The 23,346-nt window shown below is 49.1% G+C and overlaps 2 protein-coding genes and 1 long non-coding RNA gene across 6 annotated transcripts in view; 2 read left to right on the top strand and 1 right to left on the bottom strand.

The window, feature by feature from the left end:
• LOC135233703 (calcium/calmodulin-dependent protein kinase type II delta chain-like) overlaps positions 1 to 5,909 on the top strand; it is a 59,511-nt gene extending 53,602 nt beyond the window's left edge. The window contains exons 21-26 of the mRNA XM_064297503.1: positions 51 to 203; positions 1,740 to 1,815; positions 2,147 to 2,241; positions 2,553 to 2,642; positions 3,505 to 3,574; positions 5,861 to 5,909. Coding sequence (XP_064153573.1) covers positions 51 to 203; positions 1,740 to 1,815; positions 2,147 to 2,241; positions 2,553 to 2,642; positions 3,505 to 3,574; positions 5,861 to 5,909 — 533 coding nt within the window. The remainder of the gene's footprint in view (positions 1 to 50; positions 204 to 1,739; positions 1,816 to 2,146; positions 2,242 to 2,552; positions 2,643 to 3,504; positions 3,575 to 5,860) is intronic.
• Positions 5,910 to 7,096: 1,187 nt separating this feature from the next.
• LOC135264656 (uncharacterized) lies at positions 7,097 to 8,318 on the bottom strand. The gene is made up of 2 exons (XR_010332774.1): positions 8,180 to 8,318; positions 7,097 to 8,139 (listed from the first exon to the last, which is right to left on the bottom strand). It is a non-coding gene; the product is annotated as an uncharacterized LOC135264656 (long non-coding RNA).
• Positions 8,319 to 11,140: 2,822 nt separating this feature from the next.
• Positions 11,141 to 23,346, top strand: part of LOC135264654 (2-oxoglutarate dehydrogenase complex component E1) — a 34,898-nt gene continuing 22,692 nt past the window's right edge. For all 4 annotated transcript variants that reach the window (XM_064353420.1, XM_064353419.1, XM_064353423.1 and 1 more), the window contains exons 1-3: positions 11,141 to 11,290; positions 13,203 to 13,616; positions 22,390 to 22,578. In XM_064353420.1, the coding sequence (XP_064209490.1) occupies positions 13,398 to 13,616; positions 22,390 to 22,578 (408 nt within the window). In that variant the 5' untranslated portion in view covers positions 11,141 to 11,290; positions 13,203 to 13,397. The remainder of the gene's footprint in view (positions 11,291 to 13,202; positions 13,617 to 22,389; positions 22,579 to 23,346) is intronic.

The raw sequence follows: 23,346 nt of genomic DNA, 5'->3' as shown, positions 1-23,346 counted from the left end.
TTTTCTTCTTTTTCCCCTCCACGCGCCTCTCCTGTCCGTCTGTCCTTCAGTGTCCCGCCTGACAGACATTGTGAGCAGCGTGCGCAAGGGGCCTGCCCCCCAGCCCGACGCTGAGGCCACGCCCACCCGGCCCGCCGCCCCCCTGTCCCAGTCATCCCCCCCACCTCCCCGGGCCTCCCCCAGCCCCTCTCTGAGCCTGCAGAGTGAGTACTGAGTACTGACTACAGATAGCCGTCACAGCTGGGATCTGGCTCCGCCCACACTGCATCCTCCCAGCTCATGCTCCGCCCACAATGTATCCTCCCAGCTCAGGCCCCACCCACACTCCATTCCTCCCAGCAGCCTCTGCTCCCTACCTCACGATTCGGTTCCTCAAACCGTTGACCGCACCTGGGTTTGACCTCTGTGATAGGCTCTTCAGTCTAATGGAACACTGGCCTCATTGTGACCTCACGGCCTGTCATAAAAGCTCTGAAAGGCTTCAGCCCTTTGATGTGAGGGAGGAGGAAGCCCTTGTACAGGGCAGGGCTGCAGGCTGCTGGTGAGAGCCAGGTTAGTGTAGGCGGAGGACACCACCAATCACAGGGAAGTTGAGCAGTTCAGTGAACCAGACGGAACCTTGGACCGGGGGCTCTTTTGATGTCAGGTGACGCATCAGCGCGTTGTCACTGACGACCATAGAGGAAGATGAAGTGTGGCCTGCACACTGGCAGCTGTGCAGGGCTGTAGGGTAGAGGTGGGGTATGTAGAGGGAACAGAGGGTTTAGGCACACAGATGCACTGCGGAGAGCCTAATTGACGAGCTTTATCAGTGGAGGAGTGAGTGGGGCAGCTTGAGGAGTGGTGGACTGTTGATGATTTGGGACTTCCTGTGCAGTTGTGTGTGTGTGTGTGTGTGTGAGACTCTCCTGTGCAGTGTGTGTGTGTGTGTGTGTGTGTGTGTGAGACTCTCCTGTGCAGTGTGTGTGTGTGTGTGTGTGTGTGTGAGACTCTCCTGTGCAGTGTGTGTGTGTGTGTGTGAGACTCTCCTGTGCAGTGTGTGTGTGTGTGTGTGTGTGTGTGTGTGAGCTCTGTGCGTGGTGTGTGTGTGTGAGACTCTCCTGTGCAGTGTGTGTGTGTGTGTGTGTGTGAGACTCTCCTGTGCAGTGTGTGTGTGTGTGCGAGACTCTCCTGTGCAGTGTGTGTGTGTATGTGTGTGTGTGTGTGTGTGTCCCGCATTCGGAACACGAAGCTCCGTGTTCCGGCATGTTCTGAGTTTATCTGACTCACGGGCGAAATGCATGTAGCTGAGACACGGCGTGTCAGTGCAATCTTTTCAAATTTGGGCTTGCTTTCGAGTGTCTGAATCACTGGCGTCTGACTGCCATTAGAATATGGGCACTTGGATTAATCACAAAGAGTGATTCATTCAGTCGTGCTATTAATGGTTTGGAACAAAACCTGGAAACGTTTTCAACGCATATGTGCTGTAGGAACCTAAAACATGTTTCATCCAGTATGTTTAATGTATTGCCATTGTATTAAAAAAAAATATTCAAATGGAACCCTTCATCTCATGATGTCACAGTGCTTTAAAGTGGGGGGCGGGGCTTGCCTCAGTGCCTGTGTGTAGGGTTTCCCTGGGTGCAGCACGGCAGTGTGTGTGCGTGTGTGTGTGTGTGTGAGTGTGTGTGTGAGATGCCCATCTCTGTGGTGTACTGGCCTCTGGATCAGTGATCGTGTCCTTGGTTCCCCTGCAGCACGCAAACAGGAGATCATCAAAATCACAGAGCAGCTGATAGAGGCCATCAACAATGGAGACTTTGAAGCCTACGCGTGAGTCACTGATCACAGGGTCCGTGGGTCAGGGGTCAGGGGTCAGGGGTCAGGGGGGCGGAGGGGTGGTTTGTGAAACCTCTCTCTCTCCGCAGGACTTGACCATATTACATTATTTATTATTTATTATATTATTATTATTATTTTTTTTTATTATTATTATTTTTATCATTACCTTATTTCTTGACTATTTGATTATATTCTCCTGAAAAATCCTGCTTCCCACTTTTTGTAATCATATATAATTTATCACTATTATTATGTAATGTCAAGACTTTGTCTGGCCGTGATGTCATTGGTGATGTCACACACACACACACTCTCTCTGCAGGAAGATCTGTGACCCCGGGCTGACCTCCTTCGAGCCAGAGGCCTTGGGCAACCTGGTGGAGGGGATGGACTTCCACAAGTTCTACTTTGAGAACCGTAAGACCAGCCAATCTCCGGGGTGCTAGTTCACAGCTGAGATCAGACCTGGATCACATGGTTAATTGAAACTCTATAACTGTTTTAGACGCCATTTTTAACAGAACCATCTACTTTTGGCTGTGTTCAGAGCAGATTTCTTCTTTCAATGTTATTGATTTTGTTTGATCAGGGATCTGGGTGTTGAAAGTTTTTACCAGCATTAGTGTGAGTTTAATAGTTTTTGATCCCGGTCTGGTTGATGTGTGGGTGGGGGAGTGGCGCATTTGAGTATTTACGACGATTTTCCATGCACATCCCCCCTCCCCCAGTGCTGTCCAAGAACAACAAGCCCATCCACACCACCATCCTGAACCCGCACGTGCACCTGATCGGAGGCGCCTATCGCACCGCCTCGCATCGTGCGACGTGCAGGGCGGCCGCGCAGCAGCCATCAGAGAGACTCCGCGTCTGGCACGCGCCGCGACGCCAATGGCAGAAGTCCACTCCACTGCTCGGCGCCGCCGCGCGTCCAGTGAGGGACGGGCCCAGGCGGGCCACAGGGGCCAGATCAGCGCAGGGGCCGAGGGCCATACGGCGGGGGCCACAGGGGCCACACATCAGCGCAGGGGCCACAGGGGCCACAGATCAGCGCAGGGGCCAGAGGGGCCATACATCAGCGCGGGGGCCACAGGGGCCACACATCAGCGCAGGGGCCACAGGGGCCACAGGGGCCACAGATCAGCGCAGGGGCCACAGGGGCCACACATCAGCGCAGGGGCCACAGGGGCCACACATCACCGCAGGGGCCACAGGGGCCACACATCACCGCAGGGTACAGGGGCCCATAGGGGCCACACACCAGTATAGGCCACAGGGGTCACACATCAGCACAGGGGCCACATTATTCTGCATCACACTACATATGGTACAGGGCTCTTTGGCCAGGGGCCACATTGTAGCACACACAGACCTGCCAATAGCATTTTCATTATACCCCATAACTGAGTGAATGCGTGTGAGTGTATGCGCATGTGAGCGATTGTGTGTGTTGACATGTTGCCAAGGTGTGTTTGTGGCGGTTGACGTGTTGCCAGGGTGTGTTTGTGGTGGTTGACGTGTTGCCAGGGTGTGTTTGTGGTGGTTGATAAGTTGCTGGGGTGTGTTTGTGGCGGTTGACATGTTGCTGGTGTTGTGGTGTTGGTGTTGGGTGTTGTGGTGGTTGATAAGTTGCTGGGGTGTGTTTGTGGCGGTTGACATGTTGCTGGTGTGTGTGTGTTCCAGGGGACACCGCCGGGGACACTTTGGACAAGCGTGCCCAGCTGAAGAGAGGGATGGAGGGGAGAAGTCCAGGGTTGGATAGCTTTGAGCCAGCAGCGCCCGGCCCTCCTGCACTGGGCACCCTTCCTCACCCGCATGCGCCACCTGCTGGGCTTCCCCCGCTACTGCATCCAACAACCAGTATCAAAAAAAGCACACCATCCCAACATTACCCACTGTCCCGCCAACTCTAACTACACCCCCCCACCCCACCCACACAGACCCTCCTCCCCCCCCGCCCCCCGCACCCCATCCCTACCCGCCCCACAGTAAGACTTTCCATGGCAGTGGTATCAGTGGCTAGCATCCTATCAGGGAAAGAGGGTGTTGAGAGTCCACTGTTACATCGCCCTGGCAACGCTAGCTTCCTCTGCTACTCCTTTCAGGCTGTCCCCACTCAAGTCTCAGCTGGCTTTGTGTCAAAGTGCACAGGCTCTCTGAAATAAGTATGTACAATTTCAAACAAAAGTATTATTATTATTATTATTACTACTACTATTATTATTATTATTATTATTGTTACTATTGTTATCATTATTATGTTATTACACTATGGCAATTGTATATGTAATTTGTATAATTCATATTCTTGATGCCAGTGGTTTTTAGAGTTTCAGAAAGATCTTTTTTTCCTCTCTCTCTCTTTCTCTCTGTTTTTGAGACAGCATGACTTTTTCAATATTCACAGTGGCTGTTTTTTATCGTGCTTAAAGTGAAAAAGAAAGCCTACTCTGGCGTTTTTGTATAAGCTTCCGTCTGTCATCCATAATGCTGAGCATCTTGGTGTTCAGGTGAGAGATGTGGTTTTTTTTGGGAGGGGTGTGTCAGGTCGGATATCGGGGCGAGAGTGTGTGCTGGGGACGGGGGCGGGGGGGGGGGCGGACGGGCGGGAGGGGGGGTTTCACAGGTATGGGCAGCTGGCCTGAGTTTCAGCATTATTACGGTCTTTATCTGGGCTGGAATTCGGATACGTTATCTTTGGTCTTCCAGTCTCCAATCACATCCTGTTTAGGGGGCCCCCAGTGCATTGTGGGAGGAGTGTGAGTTGAAGCAGAAAGGAGGTTGTTCTTTTCAAGTTATTTGTGATGTTTTTTGGATGTCGTGTCTTTTGAGGACGGACTGTAATTTTCTGTAGTCGTGTACCCGCTGTGGGAACCCTCTGTTTTAATAGCTGTGTCTGTAGGCGTGCGCCCATAGCAGGAGCTCTCTGTTTTAATAGTTGGTTAAGCCATAACAGGCCCGGCTGGGAGGGCTGGAGTTTTTGGCATCCGTGCCATGCACTGTGCCCGCTGTGCCAGACGCGCCCGCTCCGCACCCCAGCCCGGCCGCAGACTCGGCCTGTAGCACATTGCCGCGTCTGCAGTCCGGCTGCGCAGCGATGCCCGGTCCCGGCGGGCCTCGGCCCGGTCCGTTTGTGAGCCGCGTCGCTGCGCGTGGGAGGCGGTCTCCGGCACGGCGTCCTCCCGCTGCGGAGCGTTCGCGCGGCCTGAGCTCCGGGTCCCGCCCTCGCGTGCGCGACCGCGCCGCCCGGCTAGCCTCTCGGCTTCCGCGTGCCGCGCGTCGTGCGGCTCGACCGACCGCTCAGGCCCGGGGGTGAGCGAGCGAGCGTGCCGCCCTTTCCCCTGGACGGAGCGGAGGAGAGGAGAGGGTGATCACGGCAGGTCGGGGGGGGGGGTCCGATCCCCAGACTCCTGGCAGTATTGTTACAGCGGTATTGTGGACCGCGCGGAGAATTCAAAACGGGCCTGGAAGTGTTCGGCGTGGGAGTTTCTGCCACGAGGTCTGAGTCTGTGCCGCTGGCTTTTTGGAGCGAGGCGCAGGGTCTCGTCTGCTGTGGGGGCGGAGCCTCGCGGTCGCCATGGCAGTGTAGCAGGGGGAGACAGTGCAGCTGAGTGAAGGGTACGGCAGGCGTGTCTCTGGGTTTCTCCGTACGTGATTGGTGCTGAGGTGGAGTGGCTTTGGAGGCGGGGCTTATGGAGGGATGGCTTTATTTAAAGAGAACCAGTCCACAGCTGTCAGTCAGGGAGGTGTGATTATTAATCATTTCAGTTTGTTATTTATTATTATTGCTATTATAATTATTATTATTATTGTTTATATTTTATTTCAGGATATGGTTGACTTTTTTGTATATATTTTGTGTAGCGCAAGTGAGAAACTTCTCACCAGTTTTCTTTCTTCAAGTTGGGTGTTTAATATTTGCTAAAAAGAAATGTTTTGGCATGTCTGATTGCTTTTTTAAAAATTTAAATATATTTTATTTGTTTGCTTTTTAAGTTGTGTGGTAATGAGAGTTGGCTGTTGGCTGTGTCTCTGACAGGCTGGGGGAGGGCGGGCCAGCGGACAGGAAGTGGAGGTTTGCTGGGTAGTGAGACAGCGCTTAGGGGGTCACGCTAAAGTTATTTTTAAGGACAGAAGTGTTTGCAGCTGCCTGGTGGAATAACCGCACTCCGAGGCTGAAATCTGCTGAAGGAAATGTGCCTCGTCTAGTCTAATCTGCTTTTCTGTTCAATGTAATATCAGCGTTACGGGCCCACGGGTCATGGTGTGTGTGTTAGACTTTGGGCGGAAGCTAGCCGTGTGACGGGGCGGATTTCGACCAATCTGCAGTGCAGCGGGCTGCTCGTCAGGTCAGGTTTCACCGCCTGCATTCTACGGCCATTTGGCTGTCAGTGGATTTCTGGGATAGAGGAGGTCTTAAAGCCGTGACAGTGAACACTCAGCGGGTCAGTCCTCGAGCTGTGTCTTATTAATGGTAAATACTGTGTTACGTTTCGTCCGTGTTCTTATGTAGGAGTGGTGCTCCGCGCTAAAGGTCAAAGGTCAGAGGTGACATTGAGGGGAGGACCCGCCGATGGCGGAATGTTCTCTGTCAGAGCGGTGTGCAAAGGCCGGGAAAGAAATACAAAGCAAGGAAGCCATGTTTTCCGACGCAGAAAAAAAAAAACCCAGCGATGACCTGCGCGTGAGTTTCCCTTCCTTTTTTGGTTTGGTTTTTCTTCTCTTTGCGAAAAAGTTGTGCGAGGAGTTTCTGCCTGGCCCCTCCTCCATGTCTGATGTGGATGTGATTCCTCAGGAAAAGATCAGGTTTGTAGAAAAAATAAAAATAAAAAATTTGGCAGAAGGATTTACTGAGCAAGCAAACGTTACACCTCTCCCCTCCTGAATTTGGGAAAGGGAAAGCAGCTTGTTAACAGTGTTGTTCTCGTTCTCCTCTGTGTGTTTAGCATTTTAAATAATCATTTAAAAAAATAAATAAAAAAATAATAGCTTTTAAAAGAAATACAGTATTGCAAAACTACAGTTAACTAGTAATATCATAGATGGCATTTCTTTGCATGACATTCAACGGGACAGTAGGTTTGATGTTTCTCTTTTTTTGTTAGTTTTTTACTGAATGCTGTTAAACTAATCTTTCTCTATCTATTTTCTCAGCTTTGTAAGTGGATAAAAAAGCTATTTTTGTCTCAAGATGATGACAACGATGATGATGATGATGATGATGGCGATGATGATGGTTTATTGAGGATTGTTTGGCATGCCTTTTGTATGGGGGCTCATTGTTGTCAAAGCAGGGTGGATCACATACACATTTGCCCGTGCGTATGTAAATCACAGGCACTGCAGATTAAACTGTGGGACTGGAGAAGAACACAGCCAAAATTTGACGCATGCAACCAGGCCGATCAATGCCCTGCCTACTCGTCCCTTCAATGGGTTAAAATAATGCACTTCTGCACAGTTATTGGGTGCACTTTCTTACGAACCCCACTAGGTGGCACAATCATACATGGAAAAGCACAATTTTCTTTTTTGCTGTTACTCAACATTTAGTTTCTAGTTTTTTCAGAGTAAAGTAGCAGTTCACAATTAAGTACGTGGTTATTTCAGATCTCAAGCAATGCATAAATAATTAATAGAAGCTAAAGTAGTTTAAATTTCATCTTACTTCATACATAGCATGTGTACAGGAACTTCTTTGGAAATAATAGTTGAAAAACATGCACTGTATAAGTGTTTAAATTTACTCATGTTTCTATCATATTCCTGTCTTATATAGGAACTGTCTTATATAGGAATAATAGGAACAAATTATTTTAAGTTGCATACAGTATGAGGTATGTACTATTGAGTAAAACATAACAGAAATGTACATATATATATATAAAGTAATCCAACCAACGTACTGTACATCTCCTGTTTTAGAAAAGGCCACTTAGATTTGAGGTTACCTGGTGTAGTTAGTTTTTAGTATGACAAATTAAAAAGTAGGGCTTGATGATCAGAAGAGAACTTGCTTCCTCATCCTGATGGTTGAAAGTGCTGGATTTGGATTTCCTGACTTTGTGGAGGGAAAATTCAAACAGTCTTCCCTTTTTTAAAAATTTGTGTGGGAGGCAGGGTTTGTACTGTTTGGGAAGTCTAGGTTTTTGCATTATAACTGTTGTAGAAATGTAGATTTTTTTAAAAACATAACGTTATAGTGCAGTGCGTACGGGCGCAGTAGAAAGACTGTGTGACCTTTTTTCCTCAAGAGTGATAAACCTCCTGTAGGTGAGCTCCTTCGTGATTGGTTGGTTATAGAGGTCACGCAGACTCCTTCGTGATTGGTTGGTTAAAGAGGTCACGCAGAGGTCACGGCCTTGTGAATCGCTCGACGCGCGTCCCCCTCTGTGACTCCCCTTCTGCTCTGACAACACTGAGCTAACGTGGTTTTCCTTCTTCCTCATCCCTTTCTTCCCCCTTGTTAAAAAAGAAAAAAAAAAGAAATCTTACACTATATGATTTACCTGAAGTTGAGCCTTCATTTTATTTTCGGTTTTCTCTTGTTTTTTTTTTTTTTGTTAGTTGGAGTTTCTATTTAAGGTATTATTATCCGATATTTATCTGATTCTTCGGGTTATTGCTCTGTTCTCCACCGTGCTCTCTCTCTGTGTTCTATAACTTAATAAGGAAATGTGTTACGATGTTACCAATAAAATGAGAACTTAAATATAAACAACGCTCTCTTCTTATTTTCCTCTCAAACTTTTACTGGTGCAGAGTTCATTCATGGTTCCAGGCAATGCGATCAGCTGATCAGTCATTTCTTTTTTTCCCCCCCTGGGTCACAAAGCACAGTATGTTCTCCACAGGGAAATGAGAAACTACTTTTCATTGCGAGGGGTGGGGGAGTGGTTTGAAAATTGTTCTAGGAACCCTCCCTGTGAATGGCAGTCAAAAGACAGACTCAGCAAGTGAAGAAAAATGGAAGTCACACGAACACAAGATAAATAAAATCAAAAGTTTTCTAAATTAAAATACCTGTCAGTACTCATTCATGTCCATTCATGCTACAGGAGGGGGTTTCCTATTGGCTCTCCTGCACGTTGAGATAATCGCATTGTGACATCACACTGTTGTGTCACATCCTTTGCAGGCCCTGGGGACAGCTGCTACACACACTGATAAGCACTGACTTGTGGAAGCTAATGCAGCAGAACTGGCCGATAGGTGATCCTGATATGGCGGCAGTGGATAACAGCTCTTAACGTTATCTGTCTCTATCGCTCTATCTCGGTGACTTTGAACAGTTCAGAAGAGTAACCCATCTTCATCAATTATTCACACTCATCGTATATATTATGGTTGGTGAGGTTTTACTGAAGTTATGATAACACTATGCTTATACATAAGTGGAGACGAGAAACGTATCTTCACACTTGTATATTTACACAACCACAAACATATTAAGTATTTATTAGTTTGACTATTCAGTGCGGCTTGTTGCTTGTCTGATTTTGTTGTTCACTTACTGTAATTGTGGCACATAGTTCTAGTCGTGTTTCTCTAGTCTGTGTGTGTGTGCGTGTGCGTGCGTGTGTGTGCGTGCGTGTGCGTGCGTGTGTGCGTGAGTAGTCGAGCATGTAGCAGCTCTCTGACTGGCCGGCTGGGAGGCAGCTGGGTTCTGAGGAAGACCGCAAAAACAGCCTGGATCACACACACGCAATGTGCACCTGACCCCTGCGCCCAGCGATGTCCCGCAGCGGGACATACCTGATGAGTGGTTCCTGCGGGACGGCAGCTGTGAAATGGCCGAAGGGGTTAAGAATGGGCCCGGCTGGGCCTGGTTGAGCTGCCGCCCGTCCTCCAACCACTCTGGGTACCGAGCTCCTCTTCACACACGGCCGGGGTCCGGAGGGGCACGGTCACCAGGCACACAGGCATGGAGGCCACGCTCATTCAGGTCCTCTCCTTCACTGCCCTGGCTTTCTCCTCCAGCACAGCGTAGCATACGAGGCTGAAGCTGTCGCTGTAGCTTCCTTCTGTCTTGATTTGGGGAACAGATGCCTTATTAGACCCTACAGCACTGCAGCTGCCCTACTCTCTCCTGACAGGCTGCTATACGAGCAGCACTGCACTGTATCAGACACTATAACGCTGCAGCTGCCCTACTCTCTCCAAGCTGTACTACACTGAGGGATACAGTCAGAGGTCACAGGACACAGCAGTGGTGTATTTATGACTTCATGAAACCTGTCAGAGTATACAAGGCAAAGTGATGAAGAGCCTCAGTCTGGATTTCCATGAGCTTCAGCGGTACACAGTAAAATGTCCAGCGTTCATTCTGGACCAGATGTCCTGTGTTAAGAGTTCAATTAACACTGGACATTTTACTGTGTACACCCATGCAGTGGAGCCTGACTCCCTCTCACGGACAGTTACGTAGAGAGCGGAAGTAAACACTGTGGTGACAGTGGGCATCAGGTGGCTGCGGTTGAGAGGACGTTCTAACGGGAAGCTGCCGGTTTTATGTGACGCAACCCAGTGACGGAAATGAATCCACTCAAACCGTGGGGAAAATAAACACTGGCTGCTAGTTATCGATCACAGCACACATTTGAGGAGATTACAGCACAGTTTGTACACAGACAAATGAAGGACTGGTGCCTGAAAGACAGACATACATACAGACAGATGTACATACATTTCGATACAAGAGTAAATACACACACCCGATTCCTTAGGGCCTATAGTACGGAAGGAGTACATTCATATTTATTAATTTTGAAAATTTTCAGGGAAATTATTCAGACGCTTTTACAGTTGAAGTCTACCTATTGACCTAAATTAATTTTGGTTTTGGACTTTTATTTTGGACAAGACAAGGCAGTTCGCAGCTGCTAAAGTTGGCCTACGGTCAAACTAGACATTCTTGGCAGGCTAAGAATGGCTATTTGAAACGTTCATTTCCGTTGTAAACAGTCATTGTAGTGATTTTACTTTGAAAGAAGTTAGAAAGCTTGCTTAGTTTGGGCAATTCATTTTCAACAACGCGAAGCTGAATTTTTCAAGAAATGCACTATCAATGTAGGCTATCTATGAAAACTTGCATTTCTTGAAAACTTTTATCTGTGAGTATTTTTGATGGATTCATTTTGTCCCCGTTTATTTGACCGTGGAAAACTTGCCTCTGTAACCTGCAGCAGGAGAAGATATGTTGTCTACCTGAAATGATCAATCACAAGATATGAGTAAGCCATACGTTGGGACGAAGTTTGCCGTACAAGTTGTTGCGGAGCATTGACGTCTGGGCGTCATGACGCAGTAGGCCGCAGCTTTGACTTGCTTCTCGTTGTCATTTCCAGTCAGGAGACAGAGGAGAGTCGGTAGGAATCGCGGCTGTAGTCGGAGCCGCCGTTAGCCATATTTATTTTGTGGAAATCATTTGCATACTTTCACCTCCCAGACGTCTGGAAAGAGACTTAAAGTAAGTGAATTCGTGGTTAGATTTTGGGTCATCGGCTATTTCAGTAATGTATTTTAGCTAGATCAAGTGGAACTGTAGCGAGCTACTCACGATGTAACGACGTAACCTAGGTAGCACGCTGTCCTCCCTAACTTTGGGAGCCAGCTGTCGAACCAGCTACATTAGATAATTTGCCTGCAAGTTTGTAAACCAATGTTAACTTCGATTTACAGTGAGACAGCTGACTAGCGAGCTAGTAATGTCTACTTGACTAGCTAGCTAGCGTTATACCCCCATTGCATAGCATGTAGCTAGCTGGCTAGCCAGCTAGTTGGTAACGTCGCCTATGTTAATTAAGGTATGTATTACGCGTTGCCGTCTTTAGGGAAACCTAGCTAGTGTAGACGTGATCACCTAGCGCGATAAACGGTTAACTTTGCTCATTTGAACGTAGGTAGGTTAGCAAGAAAATATTTTTGTGAACTCGGATGTGCAGGGAAAGGACATAATGATTGGCGTGTCGATGATCCATTAGCAAGCGTACCCGGTTGCATGTAAGGCGGGGCCATTTTATTTGGCCAATGAGGTCTGTACTGTATGAAGGTACACGGGCGGTTTAGGGCTTGGCTGGTGAGCTTGAAGGAGAATGGAGAATGTAGTGACGACACAAGGTCAAAACACACTTGTACTGTGAAAAATACCCTTCACGTTTAACTGTTTCTTACTCGGTCCAGTTGCTCTGTACCACAATCTAGGAGGTGTAATTACTACATTTAATTATTTGACAGTTTTACCTTCACTTTAAGGCGCTACCATGTTAGCTAGCGGAGCTAGCTGCCAACATACCGACCCGCGCTTACTCTAGTTCAGCTAGCGGGAGACAATGCATGTGGCTACTTCAGATTTGAAATCAGTTCTTTTCCTGACCTGATTTAGGGGCAATCTTAGTATATTCTTCGCAAACACGGGGGGAGCGAGAACTTCATCTTTAGAAGTAACGCGCAAGCACGTTCAGGTGTGTCGCACGCTTCTCAACAATCGGAGGAAAGATGCTTTCGATCATGGCTTTTTAAGTATCCTATTTTATGTGAACCACTCTACGTTAACAGTCACTAATTTACATCACCCACGAATGCACGACAAACCTACACGCGCTTGCCAAGTAAGCCAAGGCTTACTGCAGAATTTGACCTGAGTGTCTGTGGGTCAAGCAGGTGCATGTGGTCAGAGTTAGCTACTTTAGGCTTTGGTGATATTCACTTCGTTGATGTGGACCTTAAAAACAATGCTATAATTTAAACCAGAGTCGAGGTTATTAAATACTTGTCTTTTCCATTGTTTAAAATGCAGTGCGTTTATAGGTTTATGAGGTAAAGGGAAAAAAAATTCATGCAAATGTATGGACCCCTGTCTGTCAGCACTGCAGTTTCTCAGTGGTCTAGCTATTTAAAATTCTAACTCATGCAGTGTCACACAAGAGAAAAGTTAATTCTAGCAGGCCGAATCACATGCACACACAATGCCAAGGCATTCTGGTAAGCACGCTCATATTGATGGGGGATAGTTTAGCAATAAGACACTGTTGGCAGGATTGTGGGTGCTTTTCTGCAGTGTCCTGTCTTTGCCCCGTCCCCTTAATTTGGGGATGTTATGAGGCTGGGGAGCAGGTCTCCTAGCAGGGAGAAAACAGTTCTCCATTCGTGCAGTGCTGCTGCCCAGTTCTGCTTCCTCTCTCGGTGGTTTTTTAGCATTAAAGAACCATTTAAAGATGCTGTGAATTCCATTGTGCTCTGTTTCCCAGGTCAAACAAATGAACAAAAGCGCTGAAATAATTGTCATAAGTGCAGGGAAAGTGTGCTCGCATAGTGGAATCCCCTCTTCCTCTTCTTTGTTCTCTTTTGTGAGGTTTTTTTTTCCCTCTCTTTTTTTCCAGGTAGAGGGAGAAAACGAAGGAGGACGAAGCTTGAAGACGAGACGTCGAGAGAAAGCGGCGGTTTCCATTGGATCACCCGAAAGGGGGAGGGAGGAGGAAAGAAAGGCCCGTTTGGAGGAAGAGCTTGCGTTTTTCGTTTTCCCCCCCGGTTGTGGATTTTGTCGAGGCGGTAGCCTGTGCGCTTAACGGACTGCGATGCACCGCTTGAGGACTTGTGCTTCACGGCTGCGGCCCCTGACGGCCTCTCAGACTGCCCAGAACTTCTCGCAGCAGAGGCGGGGCCCGAGGACGTTTCAGCCAATGAGGCGCTACACCGCGCCCGTGGCGGCGGAGCCCTTCCTCAACGGCACCAGCTCCAACTACGTGGAGGAGATGTACTACGCCTGGCTGGAGAACCCCAAGAGTGTGCATAAGGTGAGGCCCTGACCGAGCCTGGGCCCTGCAGTGGTGGGGGCGGGGCTACGGACAGGGGGTGTGGCCACCTCCTGTGAGGGGAGGGGCACACGCAGCCAACCCCCTCTGTGTGGATGGGTCATCTGTATTGGGGGGGGGGTGGCTCGGAAGGGTATGGAATGTAGAGAGGACACCAAGGCTGATCGGAGAGGTATTAGGAGGTACCACGTTATATTCGTCTAGTCATGAAAGGCCCAATTTAGCAGAAAACTCTATTGGGACTTTGCATTGGAAAACTATCTACTTGAGGACGTAAGTACAGTGTGTACTGGCTCGTGAATTATTTAAATTTTGCCAGATTCCAATCCAACTTTCTTTTCACTGTAGAGTCCATTTAGCGAAAGGGGGGGGGAGGGGGTGGTTGCAGTGATGTTAGGGAAGTATGGGACTTAGGGCTGTTTTATTTCCTGTGACTGGCACTCCAACACATGCAAAAAAAAAAAAAAAACCACACCCCCCCCGTGACTTGATGTGCACAGAAACAGGCCAGCGATGCTGTGTGCCGTGATGGGGGTTAAAACTGCTGCCTGTTCTTTAGATGGCATTTTAATTTCAGAATCAGTCCTCTCATGTTAAAGGTTTGACCTCTTCACTGTGTGCTTCTGCTGCACATATTTGACCAATCACAAGCTTGCACAGTAGATGACTTGACTTCATTAATAAGGAAGCTGGCAAAAATAATCAGTGCCCATTAGCTGTGATTACAGCATAACTAGCCCCTCTCACTGGTTGCGTCAGGTCTGGAGACGGAAGTGCTCGAAAATGCGAGAATGTGTTTTCACGGAGATGGTGTGTTCAGAGGCTGTGTGACTCACCTGCTTGATGTTTGACTAGCTTGGCCAGCTGACATTAATCCATGAACAGAAGATCGAGCCCTTCCTTTTGTTGCGTGTAAACAGTCCACGTCGGTCCCTGAACCTGAATATCCGCGACGATGTTCTGTTCAGCCGGTAATGTCGATAAAACCCTTAAATGCCTTGCTGTCTAAAAGCCAGAATAAAACTGTTCGCCTACGCTTGGAGAAAAAAAAATATAGCTTAAACTGTCCTTACAGTCAGAAGAGTCAGTTGAGGCACCAGCAGACTTAATTAGCTGGCAGTTAACCTTTCCCACTGCGGTGATTTCAAGCAGTGAGTCTGGGCCATAACTTAGCCTGTGATTGGTTGTAAAAAATATAGTAATGGACAGGTGAAGCTGTTGTAAATCTTTGAAGGTTTTTTGAAATGCCGATTCGGCCAAATGCCGTTCCCCCCAGCAAGGGTGGGGGGTTTGGACCCCACCAACGACACTTAGCAGTCGCGGTGCCGTCTGTGCCTGCTGCCCTCTGTGCTTTCTACCTGCTTGGGGGGGGGGGAAGCAAAAATGAAAAATAAAAAGAAGACGCACATATAGAACTCATAAATGACACAACGGCAGCTGTTTTAAGAGGAGCTTTTACATGTTTGTATTTTACATGTTTATTTCATACAGCAGGTACTGTTGTTACCAAGACAAATTTCCCTTGGGACAATAAAGCATATCTTATCTTATCTTATCTTAAATAGCGAGGTTTCAGGACCAAAGTTAGCGCAGTGGTTTTGTGTACAGACCATCAGTATAATCCCTGAAGGTTGATAGCTGGCAGGGGGCTCGTTACGAGTCCTGGAGCAGCTCGCTCTCTGGCCTGCCCTGTGACACAGACACGTTTCTGTGCTCGGTTACAAAAAGTGTTTTTTTTTTTCCTCTCTTGTTTTTGTTGTTGTAAATTCCAGGGATTTCTTTACTCTGTGAATTTGGCAGAGTGCATCGAAAGGCTCCGTACAAACATCCCTCTGATGCAATTTAGGTTGTGCTTTAAAAAATAAAAAAATTAAACCATGGAAAGGGCACAGAACGATCCAGATGGTTTGAACAGCAGTCAAAGGGCATGAAAAAACTGACAGACGCTTCAGCTGTAACTGAAACTTATTTTATGTGAAATGGAGGATGTAGGTTTTGCTGTTTGTGTCAAGTCGTGCCCAAGGTGTTTCCGATAGTGGACAGGAAATGACTCTCAGAAGGATTTGAATCAGCTCATTAATCGTGAAGGCTTTGTTTGGAAAAAGCCCTTTCTGCACAGCCTTATCTGCTGATGAACACCTTTCTCTAATCGGTGGATTCTGAGGGAAGAATACCATTCCACAACCAAAAAAGACAAACGCAGATATAAGGTAGTTCTTTTTGCCCACGTGCAGCAAGGCTGTCATTTTGAATATTTCACCCATTTACCCCCAACACAAGCCTCACCCTTGGACTGTAATGAGGCCGACCTCCTCCCACCCGTGCGATAAACTAACGCTGATAGCTGCAGCCCCCCGCGGGTGAGCTCCAGCAGCGGTTGCAGCGGCCCGATTTCACGGTTTGCGGCGTGCTAGCCGAGTCTGACACAGGTGCGGGCGGACGGACGGACGGGGCGGGAGTTCTGGAGCCCGCGTCCTCTCTGCAGGACGGCCTGTTACGGGCCGAGCACGTCGCTGGAATCTCGCGGGGGGTATTAATAGCCCCGGAGGCCTCGTCATACCCCTCTGTCCTGACCCGCAGTCACGCACCGGGGCCCTGGGGCTCCCGCTATTATTAGCCCGTTAGCGCGGGTGACGGGCGCGGCGCGAGCTAGCGTGCTAACCTAGCGTGCTAACCTAGCAAGCTAGCGCCCTGCCTGGAGCCTGTGCGCAGGCCTGGTACAGAAAAGGCAAGGTCAGCAGAAGGACAGCAGCTCGTTTTGGTGGTGGGTGGGGGGCAGTGTTGTTTCATAACGCAGAGCCTCGTTCCCACCCCCACACCTCACCACCCCAGCCCCCCCCCCCGCAGTCCCACCCCCACAACCTGCGTCAGGCGTGCCCTATCTGTAACTCTTCTGCGAGCCCTGGTTGCTTTCAGGAAGCTTTTCAAGGTTTATTTTTAAAAATCTTATATAAGTCTTTCCTTGCTTTATTTTCATACTGAGTGTTTTGATATAGGGTGAGGTTTGATTAATTTATTTTTAAGTAGTTCTGGGGCAGTTGTTGTGCTCGCAGTTGAAATTGAATGTTAATTTGTTTTTTTTATCGAGTGTCAAACTTTGTGGTCATGCATCTTCTCCTCCCATAAATCAAAACAATTTATTCTTATGCAGCTACTGTGTCATTTGCATTTCAAAGACACTTTTTATTTTGGTGATGCAGATTTAATTCATCATACAGTATGGGTGCCTTTGTTTTTTTAGTTTTTTTGAGATCCTGCCATTTGTCAATGAACTCCAAAGGGGTGTGTGTGTGTGTGTGTGTATTGTGTGTTTATGTGTGTGTGTTGTGTGTGTGTTGTGTGTGCATGTATATTGTGTGTGGGATCTTCAGTACACACAAACCACCATGATCCAGTTCAGCTTTTGGAGGAAATAAAGTGCAGAATGCCTGTGGAAAAGCTCCAGAATTAGGAACGGCTCGATAATAATAATACTCCCCCCCCCACCATGAAATAACATCTCCCAGAGGAGCTGCACCAGCGCACGGCTTCGGAGCCACAAGCGTCGAATGCCAAACGAGCTGCGGAACCCGCTAATTAGCACAGCCGCGTAGCCTTCCGTTAGCCGGCAAACCGCGGACGGTGATTTAAAATTTAAAAAAAATAAAAAAGATTGAAAGTCACAGAGAACAGCTCTAGGAGAGAATGCGCCGTGCGTATTATGAGCTGTGGGCCACGAGGACCGTAGTGTAAAATAGTTTTTGATTGATTCATTTAGTTGGTTTCAGATGTGGTTACTGACCGGCTCTGCAGCTGAGTCAGAGTGCGAGTCACACACGCACGCACGCACACACACACACTCTCATGCACACACACACGCACGCACACACACACACACACACACACTAGTGAGTAACGGCCTAGCCTGCTGCCAGGATTGGCGGTCAGACTCCTTCACGGATCAGCGCTCCGCTCCCTCCGCTCCCTGCATGAGGTCCTCACAGGGCTGCGCTTTGGCTTTGCACCACACCTGCCTCAGTCCCGTTTCCTACGTCTTTTACTGTGAGAGGCCAAGCCGCACACACACAGCCTGCAGCCAGAACGGAGTGGAGGGGGAGAATCACTAGTTCTGCCGTGAACACACACACTCGCACGCATACACACGCACACACATGCACAACACGCACACACTCACTAATAGCACACCTGCACGCACATACACACATACGCACACAGCACACACACGTGCGCATACACACAAAACACGCATACTACACACACACACACGCATACACACACACACACACTTTCTCTCACACACTCTGATGGATGCTGCCCAGAATGCACATTCAGGTAAAAGGCAGAGCCGCATAAATGCAGGAGAGTGGGATTGCAGTAATTACTCAGCCTCCTGCATTAGAGAAGGCCGCTGATTTATGAGCCAATTAAAACGCACGGAGCAGCAATAATGGCGGGAAAACGAGCTGCCCGCGTGTCACCTTCCTCTGGAGATGAGCTTTCCTTTTTTTTATGTATTAAAAAATAATTTTGGATAAATAATGTCTTGGACGACTTGGGGGTGGGGGGAGGTATGCACTCACAGAATTCCTGTGTGTATTTCATGAGAGGAAATTGTTATTGAATGTAAAAAGAATTTATTTGGAAAAATTCCATTTTTAAAATGTCTTTGAAAGGGAGTGGGAGGCGGTCACTGAGCCTCGCCGGTGTGGCGCTGGACGTGCTGGACGTGCGCTCTCCCGAATTCAGTTCATTCGTGTGCACTGAGGTGGGGGGCCTTCTGTTTCCAGGCAACGTGTGGGTCATCATGTGACCGGTCCTGGCAGGCGGGCAGTGGGTAGGCGGGCGTGACTGGCACGGCTTTGGCATGCGTGCCACGAAGGCCAAGGTGCTCCCGTCCCGCAGTCACGAGGTCCCCTCATACCCCCCCCCCCCCCCGGGGGTAAATGTTAAACTCCATTTAGGGAACAGCGGCGAGATCTGCCCTTTCACCCCATTAAGCCACATTACACGCTGCGATGGTAACCATTAGGGGCCCTGAAAGTCTCTGGCAGCTTCTCATTGTGTAAATGATACTCATCCTTTAAACTGAGGACACTTAACACCCAGAGCACAGATAGACCTGAGTGAGTGTACTGGCACTGTACCTGAATAAGTACACTTTCACAAGTACAGACTTCGCTGTAATTATGCAGTATGCAGTTCTGGATAAAGCCGATAATGAAGATGGGAAAGAGTTTGTGTCACATTTAACTGTTTATTTTAATTTAATAACTTAAATACCTTGTGCATAGTAAACTACTTGTGCACACAGTGTTGTGCCAAATGTGTCAGTCCTCTCACAGAGTGCATGTGAGCGGATTTAAGAGGCTTCCTGGCGTATGAAATTAAACGGAGCGTGCTTAAAAGAACTGAAACGGTAAAATACGGTTCTGATGTTGCTGAGTATTTGTTTTTCTTTTTTATTTTGCGTGCACGTGTCATCGTCGGTTCAGGCCGTTTCCGCTGTAGTTTCTGGCTTAATGTGAAAAGGTCAGAGGTCAGGGGTCAGCTGGGCTGTATGAGCCTCCAGCCGGCCGCTGGAAATCCCCAGAGCTTGGGCATTTTGGGAAACTCATTCATTCTGTCAGCCACACCCTCAAGAGATTCATCTGATTATTGGGAAAGATCATGTCACTGCAGTGCATTCTGGGGCTGGACATTGGTTCAGAATCGCTAGGAAATATAAGAGATTATGCCAATTACATGTGTGCAGTCAAATAGCCGTAGATTTCTATGCTTAAGTTTGTTATGATAAAATGTTTTCTTTCCGTTTTTGTATATGGGCTATAAATATTACTGCCACATCATATCTCACTTTTATGAGGCGTTATCTTTCTTGCTTAAATATAGCTTGGTGGAGAATAAATGAGAAGAAGCCTTTCCTGTGAGGTTTAATTGCGTTTGCGTTCGTTATGCGAACGAGAAACGCGAGATCCACGCCCCAGTTCTAATGTAGCGACCTTACTTCCTCCCACTTTGTCTGCAGCTCCTTACTGGTCTTTGCCTTTAAACAAGCACGGAACCTTCCAGACCCACGGCGCAACTCACTTCCGCAGACACATTTTAGCTGGCACCGCCTGCGCATGCGTCCCTCAAAACGTCCCTCAAAGGTCGTCCGTGAGTGAGTGAGTGAGTGACCACAATTAGCCGTGCATAGCCCACGGCGCACAGGAACGTAGGAAAAATGTGAACGCAGGATTTTAAATCATAAACACGTCCTCGGACTGTTGATACTGTCCATACTGCGCAGACGCAGGCAGACTCGTCTCTCTGTGGGTGCGGCTCACCGTTTGAAGTGCCGGCTGTAAATCTTCACGTTTTATCGCACGGTGCCGCGTGTGCACGGGAGCGGTTCAGTGTGCAGGGGAGTGGGGGTGTGGTTCAGTGGGCGAGTGATTCAGTGTGCAGGGAGTGCTTCAGTGGTTCGGTCTGCAGCCCGTGTGGTGCACACGCTCTGTGGTTCTTTCTGTTCCCCCTCAGGCTGTGAAGTGGAGGGCCAAAGAGGGCGCTATCTGCCGCAGTAAAACATTAATTTCGTGAGCTTCTCGGAGCAGGAGAGCCCGGTGGTTCCCTGTGAGGCCGTGTACCTGTGCTCTGTAACGGGCGTGGCAGGGTATCAGAGCAGGTGTAGCCCCGCCCCTTTTTCAGGACTGGACTTTTGTCACCCGGAGCCAGGGGCCGTTCAGGAGAATTGGGGGCGGAGCCAGAGTCAAGGTCAGGTGTGCCGCGGTGGCTTTGCCACCTTTCAGTTCCGCGGTGACATTTCTGTCCCGGTTACATAACCGGACGCTTGAGCTGATGAAAGCCAGCGCAGCGGACCGTAAAGATTTTAATTGGTCCCTGCACGGTCCCCTACCTCAGATCGATCGCCGCCCTCCCTAGCTGTACCGCAGCGGTGGCTGAGCACCGTTTCCTTTCTTAAGATCAGAATGTAATTTCAGTTCAAATGAAACCAAAAGCAAGATAATCTTCCCTCTTTTTTTTTTTTTAGAGAGTCACTTGACTGGAGTCGTTTGTTGTTATTTTAAGGCCCTCTAACGTTTTGTTGCTTTGGTGTCGACTGTCTGCAAAATGTATTTTCCAGTTGGTGAATTGATCTCTGTGGCAGGCAGTTGGTAAGGGAATGCATAACCACACCCTCTAATTGGTGGCTTTCCTGTGAGTCACAGACACGTTATCCAATGAGGCGTGGAGCTGTCAGTGATTTATTGTTTTCTTGCTCTGTGGTTTTGGACTGCTCCGAGCCGTGTTTGCTTACTGTACGCATTTCACTGTCGCAGAATGTGGGGGGTGGGGGGGGTGTTTGGATTTGGCCCGTTAGTTTATAGCCCCATTTCATTCCATGAGACGTAACAGTTTAATCTTCCAAATCATATTTGTACGTGGTGAAAAAGGAGGTTTGGGACAGCTTGTGGCACCTGTGCAACGCAGGGATGAATACAGGTAAGCCATTGAACCGGTTAGCCTAGTAAAACGGTTGATGAAATGCCTGTCTTCATCCAGCATGCAACACGCTTTTTAACAAAAGTAGATTAAAAATTTCTTCCTTCTCCATAATTTCACAGGGTGTCGCCATGTTACCCCCAAATGTAAACATCAGCAGTTTAGCAAATCGTTACCATAGAGACAACAGAACCCTCCTGGAGGTCTTTGCCAAAGCGTAAATGCCAGAGGTCACATGACACTTTCGACTGGGTGAAGTGATTGGCAGGTTTGGTGTTTTGTTTACACACAGCCCCGCCCCGTGCCATACCACCTCTCTAAAATCTCTCCTCTCCACATGCACTGCTCTCTGTGGTAATGAGGCTCTCTCCCTCACCCACACTGCTGCTCTCCCCAGCCTGAAAGCACCGGCTCCCCCTGCTGGTCACCGGGTGAACTGCCTGTGCCTGCCTTCCTGTGAGAGTCACACCTCCACAGCTTTGTGGAGAATTCACCAATCAGAGCAGATCAACTGAGCAATGCTGGAGAGGTGCATCACTATGTACTTTTCAGTTTCGTACCGTTAATGTTCACTTTCAGCGTGCTGCAGAATGAGCTCTGTGCTGGAGTACTTGAGTCTGCCTCTGCTGTCTTGTTTGAGAATCTGCCAGTCAAACTCCGACATGGAATTTTTGAGACTTTAAAATGAGCACATCTTTGCATGCTGGGGTTTTTGCAGATCTCAGCTGGATATTCAAATGGCCGTGTGGGAATGTGAGTGCAGTATTAAGTGTGCCTTTTTTAAAAAGCAACTGTGTGTGATGTGCAGGGTCTGAGCCAAATGCTGCTGAGTGACAGGTCACATGTGTCTTAAGTCCCACCCCCTTTCTAAATGCTACTGGGGTATTTCCTGCAGCGCCGTGTCTATGGATCTGCTGAACGGTGGGCTCGCCTCCCTTCTTCCCATTGGCCGTTTTTGTAAACCCCCGCCCCAGTTTCCCATCATCCTTTGCTCTTGGTGCGGTCCGTAGTGTTTAATGTCCCAGTCAGAGTCGGCGTGGCCCGTGTTTCTGAACATTATAAACACATGACAGACAGACGTACTGCGGTTAGAGCCTTGGTCATTTCCATCAGTGCAAAGCTCGTCAGTTTGACAGTCATGATAAAAACTCAGTTTCAGATCTCGCTTATAACATGTACCATGCTTTCCATTTTCAGTATTAAGCTTGTTTTTTGTGTCGTGTCTGTTCTGTTCTAAACGAATCCTCCTCCTCCTCCTCTTCCTCTCTTGCAGTCTTGGGACATTTTCTTCCGGAACGCCAACGCCGGGGCCCCCCCGGGGGCGGCCTATCAGAGCCCGCCCCCGCTGGGCGTGAGCCTATCGGGGCTGGCGCAGGCCCAGTCTCTGGTGGGCGCGCAGCCCAACGTGGAGAAGCTGGTGGAGGACCACCTGGCGGTGCAGTCCCTCATCCGCGCCTACCAGGTCAGAGCGGCCTGACCCTAACCCTCACCCTCACCCCCTCCCCCCACACCCAGAGAGCGGGCTGACCCTCACCCTCCCCCCCCCCCCCCCCCACACACAGAGAGTGGGCTGACCCTCACCCTCACCCCCCCCCCCCCCCCTCACAGGACAGGTCTGAGCGGGCTGACCCTAACCCTCACCCTCCCCCCCCCCCCACACGGAGCTGGGTCCCACTCATCCCCCCACCCCCTCTATCCCTCAACCCTAACCTCCCCCACACACACACAGAGCAGCTGACCCTAACCCTCACCCTCACCCACCCCCCCTCACAGGAGCTGGGTCCACTCATCCTCCACCCTCACCTCACACCCTAACCCCCCACAACACACAGAGCAGGCTGACCCTAACCCTCACCCTCCCCCCCCCCCCTCACAGGAGCTGGGTCCCACTCATCCCCCCACCCCCTCAGGATTAGGGTCCCTGCTCTCCCCACCCACCCCCACAGGACCAGGGTCACCCCCCACCCCCCTCAGGATTAGGGTCCCTGCTCTCTCCACCCACCCCCACAGGACCAGGGTCACCCCCCCCCCCCCCCACAGGCGCTCTCTCCTGGGCAAGCCTGCCGGCCCCCAAACTCTCTGTGAGTTTGAGGGAGGTTGTACATTTGGAAAAGGCTCAGTGCTGCGTACTTCACGCATTTGGATGGACCACAAGGCCATCTGTTCCCAGAATCTTTTTTAATGAGGATGACATGCCAGTGAAGTTCTCAGCCTTCAACACTCTGTGGAA

This window comes from Anguilla rostrata, chromosome 10 (assembly GCF_018555375.3).
Source record: "Anguilla rostrata isolate EN2019 chromosome 10, ASM1855537v3, whole genome shotgun sequence".
Lineage (NCBI taxonomy): Eukaryota > Metazoa > Chordata > Actinopteri > Anguilliformes > Anguillidae > Anguilla > Anguilla rostrata.
The sequence above is the reverse complement of the archived record's forward strand: the minus strand, read 5'-3'. Positions and strand labels throughout refer to the sequence as shown.